General features: G+C 37.6%; 1 protein-coding gene across 3 annotated transcripts in view; it reads right to left on the reverse strand.

Moving 5' to 3' along the window:
* The window catches only part of LOC148024483 (protein LURP-one-related 10-like), a 70,128-nt gene extending 61,256 nt beyond the window's left edge, over positions 1 to 8,872 (reverse strand). For 2 of the 3 annotated variants that reach the window (XM_087694128.1, XM_087694129.1), the window contains exon 1: positions 8,305 to 8,872. In XM_087694128.1, the coding sequence (XP_087550254.1) occupies positions 8,305 to 8,550 (246 nt within the window). In that variant the 5' untranslated portion in view covers positions 8,551 to 8,872. The remainder of the gene's footprint in view (positions 1 to 8,304) is intronic. The other variant, XM_087694130.1, reaches the window with a different exon arrangement.
* Positions 8,873 to 12,140: the final 3,268 nt, after the last annotated feature.

Consider the following 12,140-nt stretch of genomic DNA (forward strand, 5'->3'; position numbering starts at 1 on the left):
CACTTGGATAAAACGGAAAGCTATCAATTAGATCATAAAATAGATCCATGACATCCACATCATTCACTATCTCATGCTCTAAATCTTCAAGAACCATCATGCTATTAACCTTTACTTTTTTGTATATGCACTTTGAAGGATGGTCATGTGTATATTTCTCCCCACACTTAAAACATAGATATTTTTCCTTCCACTCTTGATAAAGCTCCATCATAATAAAGTTTTGATTTTTTGGCTTTGAAGACATAGTTGCCTTATCCTTTACTTTGCCTCCATGTTTGGTCTTGAAAGTAGCTTCTTGTTATGGCAATTGAAGGGAGGATCAATAGGGATCCTTGAAACATGAGCTTGTAAAGTATATCATCTGGTAGTATTAAAATTGTATCCTTACTTTGCAAGAGCTTCTTGCTGCCCAAAGAACTAATAAAATGTAGGCTCTCTTCTATACTTCCTTGGATACATTTTGGCAAGTTTTATCACCTTGAAGAGGTTTCTAAGATTTTAGGCCACCACATCAGTCAATTATCTAGACTCTAGACCAATAAATATACTCACGGAACTTGGCTTCATCACTAATACTTTTTATATACATTATAAAATTCAAGAATTTGTTGGTATATTTATGAGCCACGAGGTTCCTTTATTCCAACCCATATCATCTTTTTGCTAACTCCTCTCTCTCAATAGGAGAGACAAAAACTTTAACCATTCGAGCCTTAAAGACTTCCCAACTCTCTATGGGTTGATTCTCCTAGATATATCTCCACCATGTATGTGCAAAGCCCTCCAAATGTAGTATAGCAAAGTGAATCTTTGCTCATCAGTCCTGGGATAATGTCAAAGTAAGACTTGAGTTTTATTGACAATTCTTCTAAATCAAATGGTATAATAAAAATATTCCACTATATTTGGATAGGCTTGTCTTATCATTAAGCTCTCTTTCATTGAAGAAGACTTGTCTATTTGTTGACTTATCAAAATATCCATCATTTTGGTCCCCATTATTTGAAAGTTTTTACCAAAACTGATTGTTGAAATCTACTCAATAGCCCCTTTGACCTTGTGAATTCTAGATATGAAAACTTCCTATTTGATCCTCATTACATTGTGAAGAAATTGATTGTTAAGAATGCCTCTCCTTCCAATAATACCTTGCTAGGCATTAGTATTTAATGACTAAAATGGATGTCTCAGATCTATGACTTCACTAATTTGTCAATAGCGTCCCTAGTTTGTGAGCATACCAAAACTATATGATCTATCTTTGTGATTGGCTCACTATGTCTTATTGCATGCCTAATTTCATGATCATATAAAGTAGCATTCAATCTACTAAGTTTTCCTTGGTTTTGAAGGTCCTCTTATGGCCTCAAGTATATAAAATGGATAAATGGAAAGAAATATTTATAATGGACTGAATGGGAAATCAACAAATGAAGCTTGGGATATAGGGAATAGAGAGTATGCCTTGGAATATTAGTGACTCACTAGTTAATAGTTTCTTACACTTACACTCTCTATTGAGTTTACATGGATTGCAATAGATTAGATGATTCTAAAGTAGAAATAACTTAAGATAGAGGTTCTTGCAATGATTTATTATCTCATAACAATAGGATGTAGGCTCAACAATTGGACTTAAAAGAGAGATTAATGGAATGAATAGAAATTGTCTTGAGTCCGTGGTTTGACCTCGATGAAGAATAGAATGATTAATGCTCCAAATAGAATGATCTTGTTAGACCTAAGATTTGGGCAGAAAATATGTACTAAAGTGGAATATACATTGACAATTGCCTAGCATTTGGCTATTCAATTTGTAATATTTGAACTCTTAGTATAAAATCATCGTGTAACAATGACATGACTCCCCACTATCAAGTCACAACCTATGTCTATGTTGAAAAAAAGAAAAAGACTAGCCATTCTTTATTATAAAAAGGTCATTGAACCTTGAGGAAATGAGAATATGAAAAAGAGATATGCATTTGATAATTTAGAAAAAGAGCATTGAGGATTCATGAGAAGAAAAGGTAGTTGAGAGAGTTGCAACTTGTTGGAAGTGGTGCAGCAATGGAAGCATAGACAAGTGATGAAATTAACTGCTAAACACAAGACAAAAGAGAAAGAAAACAAAAGAACAGTGCAAAGGAAGAGAACTTGGAGATGTGCTCAGGAAATGGAATCCATATACCAAACACGAGAATGACGTGTACAATAGCGAGTCACTTGTTGCGTGGGCACCGACATTGGCTCCTCTTCGCGACAAGAAGACCACCAGAAGAATGATGATGACTGAATGAGAGGAGGATAAGCCACTAAATAAATAGGTCCAAAATATACCAAAATGGCAGCTAGTCGACTAGTATTTAATGCTGGTTGGCCAATAATAAATGCCTAAATAATCACTAAAATGACCACTATTAAATGTCTAAATTACCCAGCAATATCAAGCATAGACTAGACTCACACATGAGCTGACAAGACTACTAACACCCTCTCTCATATCATGGGTGATCTAATACAATACAATGATGCAATGATAATCATATACAACAAAGAACCACCAGAGTAGAACCATGGATACCCTAGTGGGTGATCAAGCCACCACCAAGGTGCCTTGGAGAAAACTTGAGGTCAATATTGATCATACCATCTCCCGAAGATAGAGAAGATTCATAATAGATCTCCATGTCTGTCAACAATGTCTCGCAATAGCATACAAAATATGCCTACGAACATATGTGACCATGGATTCCGTGCCTTTGGCTAAGACCGCCAAAGTGAGCTCAAGACTAAGAGCCAAGCCCACTCTCTATCAAAGAAAATAGCTCATCATGAGCCTCAATGTCAATCTCGGCTCCAGGATTTGAACTTGCCAGGACTTTGGTCGATGCATCAGGAATGTCCCTCTCGGGAACCTGTGCACATGTATACCTGTACAGTCGAGGTGCAGCTGCCCCATCTCACCACCCTCTCATACTCTCTCTCGGGCACCAGAGAGCTATGAGGGATGAGTGCATCACCTAGACTGGAAAGCAACTAAGAAAGGGGCAATCAAGCCCTTCATGCGGTTTGAAGAAGTAGACCCCTTCCATGACCGCATACTTCGCCTTGGCCAGAGGATCCGAATTGAAGTCTAAGGAAGAGGATGACTTGTTGGAGGAGTCTGCATCCCGCTTCTTCTTCTTCTTTCATGAGGCTACTAACTCCTTGCAGCCCTTCCACAAGTGACCCTTCTTATGACAGTAATAACACTAGGCCTTCGACTTCTTCATGTTGTCACCTCTCTCTGAAGCTATAAAGGCCTCACTAGATCTGCCATAATGAGATTAGAGCCTCCCATGTAAACACAAAGATGTCTCATGCTCAAGTAGCATCAAGGACATATGTGTAAAGCTCACAAGTATAGAGGATGTCTACACCCTCAAAGCATTCGCTACTCCATCAAACTCTAGGGGAAGCTTGTAGAGTACCATGCCCACTAGATGCGCCTATGGAAGGGTAGATTGCATGTGTCGAAACTGGTCATATACTTGCGTAAGACAAAGCAAAAATGATTGAATGGTATCCTTGGACTCTAACTTCATCTCCTAAAGTTGTCCATAAAAGGTCACAGTATGCATAGGGGAAGGTGTCTCGTACAACATCTAAAGCTTCGACCATATCTCTAGGGATGCTCTACAAGAGGTAATTGCTAATAGAACTTTTTTAGAAAGACATTGAAGCAGTGCATGCACGTGCATTGTCCGAATCCCATGTAAACATAGCTTCCTCATGATTGTCCTCATCAAAATCGTTACGAAGAGGAAAAGGACAATGAGACCAAGAAAGAGCTCCACATACAATGTACCAAATCCACTTCTACAAAAACCAAGCTTCCATCACAGCACTCCATTTAGGATAGTCAGATCCATGCAACTTACCATCTGTGTAGAAGTGCATGGAGGAGCCATTTGGAGAAGAGAAGAAGAGAAGATAGAGGATAGAGTGTATACAGACATGGAATACAATCAAACCAACAACAAAGAATTCACAAAATGAGAGTTCACATGCAGTGTAACTCAAAATCTAATTTTTAAAAAAGGATAACTACTATAAAATGAAGAAAAACCAGTCAAAAACGACCAAAAATAGCAAAAATGGCATGTGCAACTAATTATTCAACCACGATTAGGGGCAAAAAACCAAAAAACGCAGACTGGTGGAGCATTGAATGCAGCAAATTGACGATTGCAAGTTGAAATCGAGGCAAAGGCTGAAAACATAGATTGCTAGTCTAAAAAACACACGCCTGATCAATAGGGGAAAGAAAAAACATGTAAGCAGTAGAAAATTTACAGCAAGAACCGAGATCTTACGCTCTAATACCATGTCAAAAGTGGTGCAGCAATGAAAGCATGGACAAGTGCTGGAATAAACTATTGAACACAAGACAAAAGAGAAAGAAAACAAAAGAACTCTGCAAAGGAATAGAACTCATATATGTGCTCGAAAAATGGAATCCATATACCAAACACAAGAATGATGCGTACAATAGTGAGTCACTAATTGTGTAGGCACCAACATTGGCTCCTCTCTCCAACACGAAGACCACCTAAAGAATGGCGATGACTAAATGAGAGGAAGAGGAGCCACTAAATAAATAGGCCCAAAATATGCCAAATATGGCAGTTGGTTAACTAGCATTTAATGATGGTCGGCCAATAATAAATGCTTAAATAATCACTAAAATGACCACTATAAAATGCCTAAATTACCTAGTTTTATCAAGCATAGCCCAAACTCACATATGAACTGACTAGACTATTAACACAACTTCCTCTCTCTCTTCTCCTTTGATCTCTTTCTCTCCACGACTTGTTTTCTCTCTCCCTTGGCACAACTTTCTTATATTTGTCTCTTTGTGCTTTTTGTTCTATACATGGAAGAGGGAGATCTTGAAGATGGTGAGGATGTCAATTCTTTGTGTGCCTAATGGATAGGTATGGTGCTCATTTGGGATTGGAAGAGCAATCATTTTTGCAAATCCTAAGGGTCAGGTATTGTAGATGCCACCCTATAGCCTAGTTTTCTAGCAAATTTTGGTGCATCCATGGGTTGTTTATTTTAGCAATCCTACCATGGGTTAGGGTAACTTTCCAAATCTACAAAAAATTATTCTTGTGGCCATGTTGGTGTGCCATGTGCTTGTCTCTCAAGTGGGGACTTTTCCTCCAGACTCTTACTATTGTGTTGAAGAGCAGAAGATTAAAGTTATGATAGAAGTTGAGAAGGGCTTCAGAAACAATGCCACATAAGAAGAAACACGGCCTATTTTAAAGATTATTAAAAATGTGAAATTTTGTGAAGTTTTATGTTTAAGATGAGATGATACAAGAAAAGAAGATGGATTTGGTGAGCTTTAATGCCTTTTCCTTCAGACTTTCTATCAAGTAAAAGAAGGGCACAATAGGTTAAGGAGAAGGGGCTCCATGATCTCAAATTTTTGCATCCACAATTTCACAAATTGTGTGTGCTAGATTTCACAAAGTGCTTTTAATCATGAATCACCGCAGACGATCAACAAATGGTGCAACTTTCTCCTTCAAGGAGAGAGGTTTGATTCGAAGATGAAGCAGATGGAGAGGACAAGATTGAGGATGCTACACCAACATACCATCCTATCTACGAAAGGCACACTTCCGTGAGACATTACTTTAACCTTTATTTCCCCTTCTTTTCTCCCAATGCTTCCACAATCCCAAAATAAACCTAGTACTACCATATATCATAATTAGTCTTAGGTTCTTTATAGCTTTCTTTCATTTAATAAAACTTATTTTTCCTTCTTCTATTTCTAAGTATATCTTCAACTAGGTGGAGAACTTTATGATTGTGATGGTGTTCCCAATTCTACGATATTTTCATACTTTGATCTATGTGATTCATGTGGATGTGACTTTCTTCCATTTTTCTTTTGTGGAGTTTTACTTTGTTGCATAATTGTGTGCAGAGCCTTAACCCATGTGTGGTGTGCTATCAAACTTAGGCAATGATCTAGTTGTGTTTCTTTTAATGTATGTATGTATGTGCAAATTATTTCCTTCCCCCCGTCCCCCCCCAAAAAAAAGAAAAACCACAAGAGACTAATAGAAATCATGAAGAATAAACCAAAGAAAAGAGATGAAGCTAAAGACTTGCTCAAGCTAATCATGGCTCTTCTCCAATTACATGTTCATGTGGAGGCTTCACATCTCAATATGGGAGAAATGTTAGGCCCAATATTTGTGCAAAAATAAGGCACTAAATTGAAGTATACATTGACATTTGCCTAGCATTTCGGCTATTCAATTTGTAGTATATGCGCTCTATATAAAATCATTATGTAACAAGAAGAAGAAAATCAAATAAAAGAGATGAAGATGGACCTGATCATGGTTCTTCTCCAATTACTTGTTTAAGGACGCTCCACATCCCAACATGGGAGAAATGTTAGGCCCAAAATTTATGCAAAAAAAAGTCACTAAAGTGGACTATACATTGACAATTGCCTAGCATTTGGCTATTCAATTTGTAATATTTGTGCTCTTAGTACAAAAGTATCATGTACCAATGCTATAACTCCCCTATAAAGTCATGCCCTATGTCTATGTTGAAAAAAGAAAAAAATGAGGTGTTTGTTCTAATAAAAAGGTCATCGAACCTTAAGACAATGGCAATGTAAAAATGCAATATATGTTTGATAATTTTAAAAATGAGCATTGAGAAGGTGCAACAAGAAAAGGTGGTTGAGAGAAGTTGCAACTTCCTCTCTCTTCTCCTTTTATCTCTTCCTCTCAATAAATCTCTTTCTTCCTCCCTTAGCACAACTCTCTCTCTCTCTCTCTCTCTCTCTCTCTCTCTCTCTCTCTCTCTCTCTCTCTCTCTCTCTCTCTCTTTGTAATTTCTATTCTATCCATGGAACAATCCTTCGATGTCTGAAGATGATGGATGAAGTGATAAAAGCTAACATCTCTAATGAAAGCTTGAAGAAAGCTTGAGAAAGATTGAACAAGAAGCCCATCGTAAAAAAGTAATTGGAAGTAGTCTTCTCCAACTCCAATAGACCCCTTTTCTTCAAACTAACTACTAAAATACATTTAAATTGGTACCAAAGTTGCTAAAATGATCCTTATCTTTTCTTTGTTATCCATTCACATATGGATGTCTCTAGACTTGATTTCTATCACCTGTAGCCAGTCTTTTAGTCATTGGAATGTACCTTCAATGGATATGTACCATATATACCATAATGACTTGGATTTTTCTAAACATAAATATGACTAGACATGGAAGAATGAAAAATAAATGAATCAAATATATGTGCTTTGATACCACTTGTAAGAAGGAGAGATAGAGAACAGAGAAAATCGACTGCAGAAGAGATAAAGAAGAGAGAGAAAACTAGAACATGAAAGAGAAAGAGAGTAAGAGGAGAGAAAAAGCAAGAGAAGCCATGAAAGTGGAGAGAGAAAGCTTGAGGAAGATGAAGAGACTCAATTTTATTATGCCATGAAGCAAAAACAGTCTCGTACATGTTTATATACTTGTGTTAGTATAGCACCAAGTATTGTCAAATATTTATTAGAATATACAACTAATTTCACTTCAATACACATACTCGAAACAAAAAGAGAAAGAAATAAGGTGATGTAATCATAGGATCCATAGCAATGCCATTATTGCATATACAAAGCAATGGGCTTATGAATGGATATGTGATGATTCTTGATTCTACAAGTGCAGTTTTCCATAAGAATGGCAAGAAATGAATAACGTCTCATCTTGTTAGGCCAAAACCCTTCAAGTTAGGTGGTCAATTTCTTAAATTTGGTTGTCTATTTACTTGAGCCCATTTGATTGCTCATTAAGATGCACCCATACATGTTCATGTTTTTAATGTGCTCATCGAAAGAGATGTCTTGTTTTGGAAATGGGGGCAACATGTCTCCAAGTTTTGGAATGCCATCTCTTAAGGTTTGAATTTGAGCGCTACTCGGTCTTAATGACTACTCCAATCGACCACTCAAGTTGGATTCCTTGGAATGACTTGCTATAGGTAGGCCTCTTAATGGTTTCAAAGATAATAAAACTTTATAGACTCAAAAACTCTCCCCACTTGGTTAGAGATGTAAATAACCATACAAATAAGTATAAATCTTCATGTTTGAGAGGAGAAAGTAGGAATAGAGGACGATAATAAGTGAAGGGTACAACGAGATGTTTGTTTCTTGGGAAAATGGAAGAAAAGATGGAAGAGGGATGTTACATGAAATAAAGTACCTTGGTGGTGGAGGAGAGGAGAGGGGTGTGGTTGGTTGCGTCTCGGAGGACGCGTGTTTTGGTGAGGGGGGAGGGCTCGTCGATGGTGAAGAGCAATTCCGAATCGCCGCCTGCTGATGGTCTCCTCCGCCACACGCAAACCTCAGATCCACACATCTGCGTCATCTCCAGCACCTGCGCTTCCTTCGCCAGCGCCCGCCCCGACGAGAACATGCAGCTGACGACTACTCCATCTCCCCCGTCCATATCCTCTCTCTCTCTCGCTCTCTCTCGGGCTTACTACCTGAAGCTTAGCCTCCTCTCTCTCTCTCTCTCTCTCTCTCTCTCTCTCTCTCTCTCTCTCTCGGGCTTACTACCTGAAGCTTAGCCTCCCCTCTCTCTCTCTCTGTCTCTCTCTGTGTCTGAGAGAAGCTTAGACGCGGTCTATGTCTAACGATAGATCTCTAGAGCCTATTAGTCAAACTAATCAACACGTCAAACACTGCCCCTGCCCTACTCATTACTAATATCTTAACATTCCTCCTTCAAAAATAAACAGCTGAATCCTAGCTCATAGAGTCCCCTACCCCCCGTCTCTTTCCTCCTCCTCTTATGAGTCATGGCATCTAAGCATAGTGATGAGGTGGTGCTTGTGTAGCTTACCAAGTCAAGGTGACATAATACATTTATCTATAAATTTGTTGTGAAATTAAACAATGTCTTTGGATAGCGTGTGGGATGTGTCTCTGAATATATATATATACACACACACACATACATAGAGATAGAGATTTCAAAGTTGAAACAATTAGTTTATTACTTGGAAAGTTATACGCGTTCCACCTTTTTTTAATAATATTAGGTGCTCCATGTTTAAATTCTCTCGGTGCTTCTCATTGGTATTCTTCCAATGTTTCGAATCAGGGTTCGAAGCACCTAAAGCACTTTGTGTCATAAAGTCACAAAGTAAAACTTAATGATATTATTAAACTATTAAATTACACGATATGTGTATTAAGATGTATAATATATTTATGCAATATTATATTAACTTATAGTATATTAATATGTTAATACACACATATATGTTATACATATAGTTCATTATAAAGCTATCATAATAATTTATTATTATTATATGTTATTCTTTATATGTTATATTGTGTGTGTGTGTGTGTGTGTGTGTGTGAATACGTGTGGCACATTGTGGGGGCCAAGAGATATTAGAATTGAGAAAAATTTGAACAAAATTTTAATCCTACATGGCATATACTTGATGCTTTCTAGGCCAAGATTTCACAAGTGTAAGAGATGGAAAATAGGGTACATAGGGGCAAGTATAAAAGATGAAGGTACCAATTATTTTGTATCCACTCTTGATGAGCCACTGGCTCACATTAGGCTCTTTCATATCTGTAGAAGAAAGCATGTTGTCCCTATGTTGCTCTACTTCTTTTGTTGGTTGCTTATAGTCCTTCATCTCAATGCTTCTACGTCATATTTGAGAACACGATTATCCACCAGAGCATTATTCAGCTTTTGAGTGATTTCATTCAACTGTTTGTACAAATTTGAGTTTTCTAGCCTCAACTGTAAAACATGTGACTCTAACTATGATCAATATTTTGCTCAAGGAGGACTGAATCCAAATCGACATCCTCATCATCGCTCACATAAGGGCTACATTCTTCTCAACTAATAGAACTGCTATTGGATCGTCTTTTCTGGGGCAATTCGGAGGCTTGAGCAAGTTGGAAATCAGTATTCATACCCTAATCCATTCCCTAAGTGAATCTATGGCATTTTGCTAGTGGTTTTTCCCTTCTACTACATGCAATCTAGAGACATCAGATTGGTCACATGTAGAGGTCTCTGCATTTATTCCAACTTCTCATACCAACAAATTAGGAGGGACCGGCAAAGATAACATTAATATCAAGCACAAATTGGTTATCCAATAGCCCTAGCTTGAAATAATAAATTGGAACATCTAGCACACTTGATCATTAGAGATATTATCTTTTGCATGTGCCTCTGCTTTCTTTGACTTTACTAGAAAGTTCAGTGTTGTAAACTTATGGACATCATCCTTGTATTCAGAAATAGGGGCACCAAGATTACCTTTTCTTAGTGTTTCTAAATAAGCTATTGCTTTAAAGAAATCTTCATCTTCAAGTATCAAGGGGCTATCCATTGTTGAGCATTGCAATTATGGAGTATTATGGAGCATTAGGGAGTAATCTTGGAGGCTATTGCTATTGATTGAATCATCTATCTTCATCGAGCACTAAGAGTCATTAGCAGTGGAATGTCTATGCTTGGATTGCATATGAGATGTCTATACTTGGTCGTTTTGGCATTGAGATGCTTATGCTTATAGTTAGCAGAAGTATGATAATGCAAACAGTGATTTTTGCTATGTTGGCAATGTATCATGCCATTACGACAATGTTTTCAATCATAAGTAAAGGACAAATCACTTCCCTAGCCTTCCCTTGACTCCTACAGGGTGCTATGAGCTTTCTGCTTGCAATTATAGAGGAGTAAAAGTGTAGGTCTTAGAGGGTGCTTACATGTCTTATTAAGAATCTTGCTTAGTTTGGAAGCTTTATTTGGATCCCACAGGGTATCTATAGACCCAAACATGCCTCTTATAGCTGCAAACAAGGTGTTGGACTGCATAGTTTAGCCACACTTTTCTTATTACAGAATTTTCTATATAAGACTTGTTATTACATGCTTATGTGGGTCGAGACCTTTGATTTGAGCTAGAAATTTTTGCAATCGAAGTTGTCTAGCTCGATATATTACCATTTTTGTGATAGGGGTCGGGTTGGACTACACTCTGCAATGGCACGGAATAAGAGAAAAACAAAGGCAAATGAGGATGTACACCAACAAATCGAGGATACCAGAGACTTAGAAGTTGGAAACAACCTAAGAGTTGATTATGAACAAATTTCGCAAGACATGGGAAGTCTTAGTGCTCTAAATCACACCTTATTTTTGCACCAAACAAGACATGCTATAAGACATGAAACCATGATGGAAAAACATGAAGCTGTGATGGTGGGCATAGCAGTAAACATAGTCAACCATTTAGAAATGATGAATCAAATGTGCCAAATGCGAGCTACCATGGATACACTTGTTGGCCAATTCACTAAGTGGATGGAATTTCATATGGAAGGAAAATATCAAGAGGACAAATCACATATACATGTTGAAACAGTGACTCTCCCATTAGTAAATGCAAGCTCTCAAGGTATCTTGGGGAAAATGGATATTCCTACTAGTAGTTTTGAGCATAAGGAGCCCTCGCATAAGCAATAAGAACCAATGGGTAATGCATTATGGGGTACTTCTCAAGTTTCACAAGGTCCCATGCCTTCCACAAGATTTCAATACTCTTTTGGAATAAATTATTCCAATAGTAGCACCTTCCTTGGCAACCATACTGATCAGCCTCGGTTTGGATAGTTTGGACAGCCAATCAATGGGAATCAACCAAATACAATGTTGAATTCTTTGTTTCTTCAAGGTAGTGATGTTATTGAAGTGGACAATGGGTTTTATGATGGGCAAGAGGAAAAGCATGAAGAGGCTAATGACCAATATGAATATCATGAAGACTAACCATATGAAGAAGACTAAAATGATCAGCAAGAGGATCCTCTATATATGAGGATCCCTTGCAACCTCATGGACCAATTGAGGAAGGATATGAGCATGCTGCAAATGAAGACTCTGAAATTCTTGATCATGCTTATGATAGATTAGTTGAGGATATGCATCAACTCACACTCAATCAAGGTTTACACCGACAAGAAGATGAGTGGTATGCATATAATTATGGT

This window comes from Lygodium microphyllum, chromosome 15, assembly GCF_053477565.2.
Source record: "Lygodium microphyllum isolate KBCC chromosome 15, Lygodium_microphyllum_v1.1.10, whole genome shotgun sequence".
NCBI classification, from domain to species: Eukaryota; Viridiplantae; Streptophyta; class Polypodiopsida; order Schizaeales; family Lygodiaceae; genus Lygodium; species Lygodium microphyllum.